The sequence below is a fragment of the Dama dama genome, chromosome 2 (genome assembly GCF_033118175.1).
Source record: "Dama dama isolate Ldn47 chromosome 2, ASM3311817v1, whole genome shotgun sequence".
In the NCBI taxonomy this organism is placed as follows: Eukaryota; Metazoa; Chordata; class Mammalia; order Artiodactyla; family Cervidae; genus Dama; species Dama dama.
Window position 1 is genome coordinate 23406678 of NC_083682.1, and position 13350 is coordinate 23420027.

Consider the following 13350-nt stretch of genomic DNA (forward strand, 5'->3'; position numbering starts at 1 on the left):
CAACAAACCTATGGCAACCCACTCCAGTATTCTTGCCTGGAAAATTCCACGGGCAGAGGAGTCTGGAGGGCTACAGCCCATGGCGTCACCAAGAAAGGACTCTGTGCACAGAGTCATTTAAGTATTTTAGAGTAACCATTTCCCCATATTTTCTCAAAAGGAAAGTAATCCAACATCCTATTTGAGAAAAGTCATAACTTGAATTAGTCACTGTTGTGGTCCTTTAAGGGACTGGAACATGGTGGTCCGGAGTTGACGATAAGAAAGTAAAAGAGAGAGAAAGAGGCTGATATTCCTTGGTTTATGTGGAGAACCAATAAAACTCTTTGCACAGAGCTTGCACTTCTTCAGGTAGGCACCAGGCGCCCTCTCCACAGGTTGAAGGCACAGTGTGCCTTCTCGAGAGGATCTTAGAAGCCCAGGCAAGAAAATGAGCTCAACAGGCTTCCGCGCTCCAATCAATTAGCCTGAGAGAGAGAGAGAGAGAGAGAGAGAGAGAGAGAGAGAGAGAGAGAGAGAGAGAGAGAGAGAGAGAGAGATAAGGAAAGAAAGACACGGGGACCCAAGCTCTGATGGTGCAAAGGTGTTTTATTCAACATGGTGTGGGTATATATACTGTCTTACAAGGTAGCTATTCTCAGCAAAGATAAAAATCAAAATTCCAAACTTACAAAACACAAGGCGATCCATATCAAAGAGAGAGAGTTGTAAACAATCACTTCTACCATATGGTTCATAAAAAGGAAGAGGGCCATAAATAGTTACTTATCACTGTATGGAAAAACTAACGAAAGAAATGCATGGATTCCTCAGCCCCAGGAGAGGCTTGCCTCTCCTCTTAATTCCTGAATATTCAGGAATTAATAAGGAACAGAGGATTCATGACAGATCCAAAACAGCACACAGGAAACCTCCTGTTAAATGCTTCCTGAAAAGTCACCAAATATTTCTTTCAAATTATCATTTTCTAACAGCATTTTGAGGATTTTTGCCAGGAGCCAGCACACGAGATCCCACCCAGGTGGGATCGTGAGGAGAAGACCTGATAAGTAAGGCAGATCAGTACTTCAGGGATTTTGAAAAGCTGCCCCAGCGCTCACCTTAAAGATGATCTCTGTCTTTCTGATGCTTGCTATATTAGACTACTCCCTAATTTCTGTGACACAGGTAGGTAGAAGGCCTTCCCCGATCTCTCTCCAAACAGAATCAACTTAGAACTTTAATCAATATGTCCCCCAGATGGTGGTATCCTATAAGATTATCCAGGATGAAAGGAGTGTTTCAATTTAGACCCCTTTGCTGGCATTCCAGCCTGCTTGACAAATGCGTACTGATGCACATGACTGCTCACAACACCTTAATCATAAACAGCATAAAGAACCTGATCACACAAAAGGCCCTAATAGGCACAGAGCCCTTCGGGAGGTGAGGAAGCCCTATTAGAGAACACAAAAATATTATTCTAAAAGTGGTTATAGTTAAAGATTTAGAAAAATAAGAGTTTAGAATTGTTAATTTTAACCAGGAATGCTAAACAGGGGCTGCCTCACTGGAGCTGCAGAGTCTTTGTGTGGTAAACATTTTAGATAAATTTAACTGATAACTTCTGCAAAAGGACTGACCTTTGTGTTCATTAAAGAATAGATTACGGAAAACAGCTTTGCATTCACTTAGGTCAAAAAATGTCAATAGACCCCATGGCCAGAAGATAATGTACAAGACTCTCACTGGTTTTGTGAAGGATAAGCTGATGTAATATTAAACTATCTTCCCCTTAAAAATGTACTAACTTAGAATATAAAAGCTATGGTAAAAAAATAAAGATTTGCCAGACTCTGCTGCACCCCCTGTCTGGTCACTCTCTCTCTCTCTCTTCCTCTCTCTCTCTCTTTCTCTCGCCGACGCCGTTCATCCTGAGGGTACCCCTGGATCCTGCCGAGGCTGGACCCCAGCAGATTTTATTCCCTAAAATCCATGACGAAGTAGCCAACAAAAGCAGAAGTGATAAAGTTTTGCCCAGGTCACACACAGTGTTGGAGGTTGATGAGTTTATTTTTTTAATTATCAAATAAGTTTTCATTCTATCCATAGAAATCTTGTGATTTCCTTCATATTTCTAGGTTTTCCAGAGAAAAAGAGGGGAATCATAAAAATGAGTCTTTTATTTTCTAAATTTTATTTCCTAGATTCCTTATTCCTAATTTCAGTTTTAATCACTAATAGTTATTTTATCTTCAGGAAAAGAAAAAAAAAAAAAAAGAAAATGTCCTATAACTTTTTCCTCACAGGTAGTCACAACCTTTTTACCTTCATCTCAAAAGACACTACTATTGTATGGTCACTGTGTATCATAAGTTTATGAAAGCTTTATGGACTAAACATTTAATGTACTGGATGGAATAGGTTAAAAAAAAAAAACAAACAAACCCATATTTAAATGCAGTTCCTAAGCCTCATAAGAAATCCCCACAAAAATCTCTTATTTATTGGCAATGTGGCCTGTTGACCTTCACCTCATGAAAGGATTCTGAACTCTTTAATCTACCGAGCCCTGTTCATTGAATTACAAACACTTGAAAGTATTCCATTTTTTTTTCTTAATTTTTTGGAAAAAATAATGTACTTACTTAAGCCAGTCATGTCCCCAGTATTCAGGTCCATAAGGCTTCCTATTTCCCAACAACAAGGACAAAATAAATTATTTTCATAAACAAACAAACAAACAAAAAAACTGAAAAAAAAAAAACCTATCCTGAGAAAAATTCATGTACCACCCAGGGACAAGGCACTGTCAAATTTCAAATTAGAATATTTTCCTCTGTGCCATGTTTAATTAAACAAAAATAATGAGATAAAACAGAAACAGAGTATACTGAGATTAATAGACTTTAAAACATAAAATGAATTCAGTCTAGGTGTCTTCATTAAGAAATATGCAACTGTAAATAAATCAATAACTACTGTGAGTTATACTTTCCCATCCAGGAGAATATGTTAATAATCTGTTATGTGCAGGACTGGCTGTGTAAAAGTAAGAAAATTCTTTGTCAAAAAAGCAAAATGTGCATTGTCAACAAAACCAGCATTTTTTATACTTAGCCATTATGTAACTTTATATCTCAGGGATGAAATGAAATATAATCTTGCTCAAGCAAGACTGTAAGGAAAAGAAGAGAAACATTGATTCATGCTTCCAGTGGCAGATGGCAGATAAGACAACCGTAAAGACACAACATCAAACTAATTTTCCCCGATTTGATCATCAGTAGACAAGTCTTCTATTTCAACAGGGAAAAAAGTTCAAACTGATAGAAAAAACAGATTTAATAAATTTTTCTGAAGAGTATTAATAAATGGGAGAAAGTGAGAAAAGGAAATTGTGCTAGTGGTAAGAAACGAGAGACCAATTCTAAAAAGTGGAAATAAATTGTGAGGTGACTCAGATATCCTTCCATATGGTGAAAAAGAAATAACATAGTCAACAAAGTTACTATGATGAAACACAGAAACTTTCAGCCCTTGACCAACTTCACAGAGAGAGATACTCTATTCAAAATTATCTCCTACTCAGGGTTTTTCTCAGAGCAGTTTTCACATCTTTGTTTCTCAAACTATAGATTAAGGGGTTCATCATAGCAACCACATTGGTGTAAAAGACAGAAGAGATTTTTTCCGTATCCATAGAACCAGCAGAAGATGGTTTGAGATACATGAATGACATTGATCCAAAGAACAGAGAAACAGCAATTATGTGGGAAGTACAAGTGCTAAAGGCTTTGGACTTGCCCTCTGTGGACTTGATTTGGAGGATGTTGGTGAGGATGAGACCATAAGAGACAAATATGGTGAGACTGGGCACAATGATGTTGATGCCCACCACAATGAAAACTACAAGCTCATTGACATGGGTACTTGTGCAGGAGAGCTGGAGCAAAGGGTGGACATCACAGAAATAATGGTTGATGGTGTTTGCATCACAGAAGGTCAGTCTCAGCATGCATCCAGTGTGAGCCATGGCACCAGAAAATGCCATCAAGTAGGAAGCAAGCATAAGGCTGAAACACACTTTAGGGGACATGGCAGCATTATACAAGAGTGGGCTACAGATGGCCACATAGCGGTCATAGGCCATTGATGTCAGCACATAGCATTCAGAAATGACAAAAAAACAGAAGAAGTAGAGCTGAGTCATGCACCCCATGTAAGAGATAATATTCTTCTTTGATGTGAAGTTAACCATCATTCTGGGTGTAAACACAGAAGAATAACAGAGATCTATGAAGGACAAGTTAAAGAGGAAAAAGTACATGGGAGTGTGCAGATGTGAATTCAGTGCAATTAGGATTATCAGTCCCAAATTTCCCAGCACAGTGACCATGTACATTCCTAGGAACAGGAAGAACAGAGGGAGTTGGAGATCAGGTCGGTCTGTTAATCCCAACAGAATGAATTCAGTCACAAAAGAGTCATTTCCAGGAGCCATTCTTCTCTGAGGTAATCTGTGTATACGGGAGAAAAGGGTTCCATTAGAGAACAACCCAGCTCTTCCACAGTGTCTCATCCTACAAAAGAACTCAGTTGTTTTTCTTGTTTAGTCACTAAGTTGCATCCAACTGTTTTGTGACACCATGGATTGTAGCCCTCAAAGTTCCTGTGTCCATGGAATTTCCCATGGAATTTCCCATGCAAGAATACTGGAGTGGATTGCCATTTCTTTTACCAGAGGTTCTTCCCAACCGAGGAATCAAACCACATATCCTGCATTAGCAGGAGGGTTCTTTACCACTGAGTCCCAGGGAAGCCCAGCCCAAAATAGTATACAATGGGAATGCCTGACACTGTCCCAACCTAGCCCCATAGAATCTGACTTTCCATTATTACAATACAGAGTGATGTAGACTTGCCCTTTATTAGAGCTGTTACAAGTTAAATATAGCAAAGTACATCACAAACAGCCTACAGAGGGCAGGCCAGTCCCGCCATATGCAAGCATACCTGCTGGATAGTCCAAGGGGAAGAGGAATGGATTAGAATACAATTGTTCCACTCTCATTTCAACATTTCCTCACTTGAACTCTTCCCTCACCACTACAACTGGAGGCAGTGATCCTAGCAACCTGACGCTGGCTTCTGATGCAGATTAGCTGTGATGTGGTCCAAATCAAAAATATGTTTTCTAATCCAAGATGAGGGGACCAAAATCTATAAGAGTTGTTACCCCACTTTTCACAGAGTTAAAAGACATAACATTAGAAGAGTGAGAGTTACACCTACTTAGAGGAAACTTCCTGACTGACATGTCCTTTGAGCCCCCTTGTATCTCTGAACAGTCTCTGATCCCTCTCCTACAGATTCATCCACTAGCTTCACTTGACTGCCAGAACTATACAAAAATGAGAAACAATGGACCCTGAATTTTCACCTCAAAACAAGGAATAAGTATTGTAAATTGAATTCAGCATGTAAGATGAATTCAGAAACTCACCCTCCTTAGGGCAGAAAACCTCGGGGTTGGCTCCCTTATCATTAGTCTTCACCTTGTTGGTAGTGGAAAAGTAATTTCAGGTTCTTGAGGCTTGATTTCTTTGATAAAATGAGACAGCATTGACATATGCTCTCAAAAACTTTATGAACTACTGTAATTTCTAGTTATTTTCAGTCCCCTCAAGAGGTAGAGGAAAATAAAGCCTTTTATTACCACACTCGCAACTTGATTAGACACAGAAGATTTAATATGAGCGTAATGATGTAATGCACATAGTTAAAAACAGACTGGAGGTTTGCTCCAACAATTCCCCAGGGAGAAGATCTTATGGAAAAAAAAAAGAAGGAAACTTTATAAATGGTTCATGATCTGTCTTTAGTTCCTTAGGAACTCACTCTTTTAACCATTTTCACTTTACTCTAGGGACTGAACATCCCTCAGGTGGATCAAAGTAAATTCCTGTCTCCTCATTATCTTCGCATCCAAAGGGAAAGCTACTGCATTGCTTCATTCCCTCTTTATGTCCATTTCTTAAATGATTGTGTTTTCCCGAAGGGTCCTACTTTCAAGATTCCTTATTTCTTTATCTAAATGTTTTCAAATGTTGAAATAACTTATTTACGTTGTTCTCTCTGTGGGAAATCACTGAAATAATTTGCAATACTCTGTGTCCCTTCTATGGGGGCTTCCCTCATAGCTCAGTTGGTAAAGAGTCTGCCTGCAATGCAGGAGACCCTGGAGAAGGGAATGACAACTCACTCCAGTGTTCTTGCCTGGAAAATCCCGTGGACAGAGGAGCCTGGCAGGCTACAGCCTATGGGGTCACAAGAGTTGGACATGACTAAGCATACAGCACAGATGTCCCTTCTATATTTTATACCTTTACAGTTTATAACTTTAACACACACCTGAAATTTCTTCCTGATTTCCCTGTTGGGTCACTTTCTATAAAAATTCAGTAACTGAAGTTATCAGTTTCTTCTCATTATGGAAAACACTAGGGACTATGGAGTTAGACTGCTGTGAATCTTGCTTTCCTTCTTCCAACATAAACTTTAACAGTTGCACTGTTTCATTGCTCAGTCATTTTTTCTACAATATTCTGAGAGAATGAAATCTAATATGAAAGAAAATTTACCTTATTTAAAAATGAAGCAAATTTAACTTCCATTTTGAAGCTTCTCAAATGGAAGACTTGTGACCAGCTTTAAAACCACTAGACCATTCAGGAATGACCTAAGTCAAATCCCTTATGATTATACAGTGGAAGTGAGAAATAGATTCAAGGGATTAGATCTGATAGACAGAGGGCCCAAAAAGCTACGAATGGAGGTTCATGACATTGTCCAGGAGACAGGGATCAAGACCATCGCCAAGAAAAAGAAATGCAAAAAAGCAAAATGGCTACCTGAGGGGGCCTTACAAATAGCTGAGAAAAGAAGAGAAGCGAAAAACAAAGGATAAAAGGAAAGCTATACCCATTTGAATGCAGAGTTCCAAAGAATAGCAAGGAGAGACAAGAAAGCCTTCCTCAGTGATCAGTGCAAAGAAATAGAGAAAAACAACACAATGGGACTTCAACTTTATGTGAAATGTGAACTTCCAGATGTTCAAGCTGGTTTTAGAAAAGGCAGAGGAAGCAGAGATCAAATTGCCAACATCCATTGGATTATCAAAAAAGCAAGAGAGTTCCAGAAAAATGTCTATTTCTTCTTTATTGACTATGCCAAAGCCTTTGACTGTGTGGATCACCACAAAGTGTGGAAAATTCTTAAAGAGATCGGAATACCAGGCTATCTGACCTGCCTTTTGAGAAACCTGTATGCAGGTCAGGAAGCAACAGTTAGAAATGGACATGTAACAACAGACTGGGAAAGGAGTACATCAAGGCTGTATATTGTCACCCTGCTTATTTAACTTATATGCAGAGTACATCATGAGAAACACTGGGCTGGATGAATGAAGCACAGGCTGGAATCAAGATTGCTGGGAGAAATATCAACAACCTGAGATGTGCAGATGACATCACCCTTATGGCAGAAAGTGAAGAAGAACTTAAAGAACCTCTTGAAAGTGAAACAGGAGGATGAAAAAGTTGACCTGAGGCTCAACGTTCAGAAAACTAAGATCAGGGGCATCTGGTCCCATCACTTCATGGCAAATAAATGGTGAAACAGTGGAAACAGTGACAGATTTTATTTTTGGGGGCTCCAAAGTCACTGCAGATGGTGATCATAGACATGAAACTAAAAGATGCTTACTCCTTGGAAGAAAAGTTATGACCAACCTAGACAGCATATTAAAAAACAGAGATGTTACTTTGCCAACAAAAGTCTGTCTAGTCAAGGTTATGGTTTTTCCAGTAGTCATGTATGGATGTGAGAGTTGGACTGTAAAGAAAGCTGAGTGCTGAAGAATAGTTGGTTTTGAACGGTGGTGTTGGAGAAGACTCTTGAGAGTCCCTTGGACTGCAAGGAGATCCAACCCACTCATCCTAAAGGAAGTCAGTCCTGAATATTCTTTGGAAGGACTGTTGCTGAAGTGAAACTCTAGTACTTTGGCCACTTGATGCGAAGAACTGACTCACTAGAAAAGGCCCTGATGCTGGGAAAGATTGAAGGTGGGAGGAGAAGGGGACGACAGAGGATGAGATGGTTAGATGGCATCACTGACTCAATGGACATGAGTATGAGTAAATTCTGGAATTTGGTGATGGACAGGGAGGCCTGGCGTGCTGCAGTCAATGGAGTCGCAAAGAATCAGATATGACTGAACAACTGAACTGAACTGATGGAGTACATATTGGTAATTATTTTTCCCTCTACTTACACTTCCTCTTATCTCCTTGGAAGAAGGCTTTTAGTTCTATGTGGAATATTAATAGGTAAGGGAAGCAGCTTTTCCAGAAATGAGTTCAGGAGAGAAAAAGAGTAAAAGTTCTTCCCTTTACCTCTCTATCCTCTGTCTTATTGTTCACGATGGTCACAAATGATGAAAACTGTAGTTTGAAAATATTATAACACCATGCCCATCTTTGTTTTTAATCAATGGAAATAAAACTATTTTAAATAAACATATTTTAAAATAGTGATGCAAACATATTAGAGAAATGAAGTGAAAGAAAATGAATGGTTAGAGCATAGATACGAATTTGCTGCATTTACATACACACATGTGAGGGGGAAAACATATATATATATATGTATATATATATATATATCTCAGGGAATCTGAAAATAAGCCATTCCATTTATGCTCACTTGGTTTTCAACAGGGATGCCAAGATAATGTGGTAGAGAGAGAATTCTTTTCAACAAAACCTACTAGAATAATTAAGTCCATTTTGAAAGAATGAATTTGGAGCACTCTGCAAAGTAAGAAAGTTAATTCATAATAAACCTTATATCTAAATATGAAAGGTAATATTATTAAACTCCTGGAAGAAAACATTAGAGTAAATCTTTTTGACTTTGGGATGGACAATGGTTCTTAGATATGACTAATAAAGGACAAATGAAAAAAGAAAAAGTGGATGCTGAACATCATGAAATTAAAAACTTTTGAGGTTTCAAAGATATCATCAAGAGAATGAATAGAAGACTAACAGAATGGAAGAAAAACTTGTAAATAATATGTCTGATAAGTACCTAGTATCCAGAATACATTCAAATCCAAACACATGGAATTTTTTTTCCATTTTAAACATTTCTTCTGGTTTTGAAATATAATCTGCTTCCCTGATGGCTTAGAGGCTGAAAAATCTGCTTGCAGTGCAGGAGACCTGGGTTCAATCCCTGGAATGGAAAGATCCCCTGGATAAGGGAAAGGCTACCCACTGCAGTGTGTCTGGAGAATTCCATGGAGTTTCTGGGCTACAGTCTATGGGATCACAAAGAGTAGGACACTACTGATAGAATAACACTTTCACTTTTTTTTTCATATAGCTTTGTGTAAGTTTAAAGTGTATAATATAATGATTTGATTTACATGCATCATGAAGTAATAACCACAATAAGAACATCCATCATCTGCTATGGATACAAAATAAAAGGGAAAAAAGTATCCTTTTTCTTTGTAATGAGAGCTCTAAGGATTTCCTCTCTTAACAACTTTCATAGAAAACATATAGCAGTGTTATTTATATTTATCATATTTTATATTACATCTAGTACTTATTTATCTTAGAACTGGATATTTGTCCTATCTTTATCCACTTCCCCTTCTCTCCAGCTCCCTGCCTTTGGTAACCATAAATCTGATCTATTTTTCTATAAATTTGTTAGTTTGTTTGCTTTTAAGGTATAAATTACCAACAACATTATATTAGTGCCTAATGGGTAATAAGCTGATTTGCTATTTCTATACATTTTGAAATTAACATCAATAAGTCTTGTTACCAGCTTTCACCTTTCAAAGATATTACATAATAATCAACTATATTCCCCACACTGTTCATGCCTATCACTTGTTTATTTTGTAACTGGAAAATTATACCTCTTAAAGTCTCTCACCAACTTCTCTCCTGCCCTCTCTTCCTTCCCTCTGGCAACAATCTGTTTATTCTCTGTATCTATAACAGTTTCTGCTTGCCTATGTTGTTTATTTTTTTCTGTTTTGTAGATTCCAAATATAAGTGAAATCATATAGTATTCGTCTTTCTCTATCTGACTTATTTCACTTAACATTCTCTAAGTTCATTTATGTTGTCTCAGATAGCAAGATTTCATTCTTTTTTATGTATGAGAAGTATTCCATTGTATAAATATATACCACATCTCCTTTATCCAATTGTCTATTATATCATTGAGTCTTTAGGCATACATATCTTGGTCAATAATGCTTCAGTGAACTTCAGGGTGTATATATAGTTTTGAATTAGTGATTTTGTTTCCTTTAGGTAAATACTCAGGTGTGGAGTGTCTGGACTGTATAGTAGTTCTATTTTTAATTTTTGAGGAACCTTCATACTGTTTTCCATTGTGTTTACATGCCACTAACAGGGCATGAGGATTTCCTTTTCCATGCATCTTTACCAACAGTTTTTGCTTATTGCCTTTTTGTTTGCCATTCTGACAGTAATGAGGTATCTCCTTGGATTTGATTTGTATTTCTCTGAAGATAAGTGAAGCTGAGCATCATTTCATGGGTCTGGTAGTCATCCATATGTCTTTGAAAACAACACCTCTGCCCATTTTTAAATTGGGTTCTTTGTTTTCTAGATGCTGAGTAATACAGGTTATTTTTAGATTTTGGATATTAGCCTGTTTTCAGACATAGTGTTTTCAAAATATCTTCTCCCATTCACTAGACTGATTTTTCATTTTGCTAAGTTTCTTGTGCTGCACAATGTCTTTTCAGTTTGATGCAGACCCTTTTGCTTAATTTTACTTTTATTTCTTAGGCTGAGGAGACATATCCAAAAAACTTTTTTGATACTGCCGTAAACTTTTCTGATACTCACCCTGAGAAAAAGTCACATACCACGCAAAGACAAAGTTTGAAAGTCAACTTTCAAATTAGAGTATTTTCTCCTTTCTATGTTTACTGAAACAAAAACAATGACATAAATTAGAAATAAAGTACTACTCTGAACTTAGCTCTCATATCCAGGTAATATATTTTAACAATATGTTATGTGCAGGACTGGATGTGCAAACTAAAAAAATTTTTTTTCCAAGAAAATATAATGTGTAATGTTCAGAGAAGTAAAGTGTTTTATACTGAGCAGTCATTATGGAACCTTCCATTTCAGGCATTTAAGGAGATACATTCTTCCTCAAGGAAGATTGAAAAGATAGCAAGAGAAAAAATTGTCTGATTCATACTTCCAATGGCAAATGGCAGATAAGACATCCCCAATGACACTATGTCACCTTAATGTTCCCTGTTTTATCAACTATAGAGCAGTTTTCTATTTCCAGAGGGGAAATATGCTCAAACTGAGAAAAAAAAGCAAGAGGTAATTTTTTTTTTCTAATTAGTATTAATAAATGGGAGACGGTGAGAAATTCAGCAAATAGTTAAGTAAGAGAGAAGTCTGGCTCTACACAGAGTGGAAATAAATTGAGAGATGACTCAGATTTCCTTCTACCTGGTTGAAAAGAAACAAAACATTATCTATAGTGAAACAGATCACCAGCCCAGGTGGGATGCATGAGACAAGTGCCTGGGCCTGGTACACTGGGAAGACCCAGAGGAATCGGGTGGAGAGGGAGGTGGGAGGGGGGATCGGGATGGGGAATACATGTAACTCCATGGCTGATTCATGTCAATGTATGACAAAACCCACTGCAATGTTGTGAAATGGTTGGCCTCCAACTAATAAAAATACATGAAAAAAAAAAAAAGAAAAGAAACAAAAAGATTGTCAACAAATTATTATGATTAAACACAGAACCTTTTTGCCCTGTGACCAACTGCACAGAGAGATATTCTATCAATTCAAAATTCTCTCCTACTCAGAGATTTTCTCAGAGCAACTTTCACATCTTTATTTCTCAAGCTGTAGATTAAAGGGTTCATCATGGCAACACACTGCTATAAAAGACAGAAGAGACTTCTTTCATCCATAGGCCCAGTAGATGAAGGTTTGAGATACATAAATGTACATGATCCAAAGAAGAGAAAAACAGCAATGATGTGGGGATAGCAGGTACTGAAGGTTTTGGAGCTGCCTTCTATGGAGCTGATGTGGAAGATGTCAGTGAGGATGAGATCATAAGAGACTAAGATGGTGGGACTGGGCACAATGATGTCGATGCCCACCACAATGAAAACTACCAGCTCACTGATGTGGCTACCTGTGCAGGAGAGCTTGAGCAGAGGAAAGACATCACAGAAATAATGGTTGATGTTGTTTGTATCACAGAAGGCCAGTCTCAGCATGCATGCAGTGTGAACCATGACACCAGAAAATGCCATCAAGTAGGAAACAAGCATAAGGCTGGAACACACTTTAGGGGACATGACAACATTATACAAGAGTGGTTTACAGATGGCCACATAGCAGTCATAGGCCATTGATGTCAGCAGATAGCATTCAGTAATGATGAAAAAACTGAAAGAGTAGAGCTGAGTCTTGCATCCCATATAAGAAATGATATTCTTCTTTGATATAAAGTTAATCAGCATGTTGGGTGCATATACAGAAGAATAGAAGAGGTCTATGAAGGAAAAGTTAAAGAGGAAAAAGTACATGGGAGTGTGTACGTGTGAATTCAGTGCAATTATCATTATCAGTCCCAAATTTCCCAGCACAATGACCATGTACATTCCTAGGAACAGGAAGAACAGAGGGAGTTGGAAATCATGTCAATCTGTTAATTCCAACAGAATGAATTTGGTCACAAAAGAGACATTTCCAGGAGCCATTCTTCTCTAAGGGAATCTGTGGATACAGGAGGAAAGTGTTCCATTAGAGAACAACTCAGCTCTTCCCACAGTGTCTCATCCTACAAAAGAGTATTTTTGCTGTTGTTGAGTTTTTAAGTCATGTCTGACCCTTTTGTGACTCCATGAACTGGCTCCATGTCCATGGGATTTCCCAGGCAAGAATACTAGAGTGGGTTGCCATTTCCTTTTCCGGGGGATCTTCCTGACCCAGGGATTGAACATGCATCTCCTGCATTAGAAGATGGAGTCTTAGCACCGAGCCACCAGGAAAGATCAGCACTAAAGGGTACAAACAGTGTGGATGCCTGATGCTATCCCAACCTAGTCCCATACAATCTGCCTTTACCTTTATCATGATACAGTGATGTGTATTCAGCTTTTTTAAGCTAAATACAGTAAAGGATATCACAAACAGCTTACAGAGGAAAGGCCAGTGCTACCATATGCAAACATACCAGCTGAGAAAATGAAGA

General features: G+C 38.0%; 2 protein-coding genes across 2 annotated transcripts; both read right to left on the reverse strand.

The window, feature by feature from the left end:
• Positions 1 to 3556: 3556 nt before the first annotated feature.
• LOC133066727 (olfactory receptor 8B3-like) lies at positions 3557 to 4495 on the reverse strand. The gene has a single exon (XM_061158087.1). It carries the CDS (start codon positions 4481 to 4483, stop codon positions 3557 to 3559), a length of 927 nt encoding a protein of 308 aa, XP_061014070.1. The 5' UTR covers positions 4484 to 4495.
• Positions 4496 to 12022: 7527 nt separating this feature from the next.
• On the reverse strand, positions 12023 to 12757 carry LOC133066736 (olfactory receptor 8B3-like). Its single transcript, XM_061158100.1, has one exon. It carries the CDS (start codon positions 12755 to 12757, stop codon positions 12023 to 12025), a length of 735 nt encoding a protein of 244 aa, XP_061014083.1.
• Positions 12758 to 13350: the final 593 nt, after the last annotated feature.

What these genes read in the sequence shown, in the direction of transcription:
- LOC133066727 (XM_061158087.1), bottom strand. Translation starts at nt 4,483, where the DNA reads ATGGCTCCTGGAAATGACTCTTTTGTGACTGAATTCATTCTGTTGGGA.
- LOC133066736 (XM_061158100.1), bottom strand. Translation starts at nt 12,757, where the DNA reads ATGTACATGGTCATTGTGCTGGGAAATTTGGGACTGATAATGATAATT.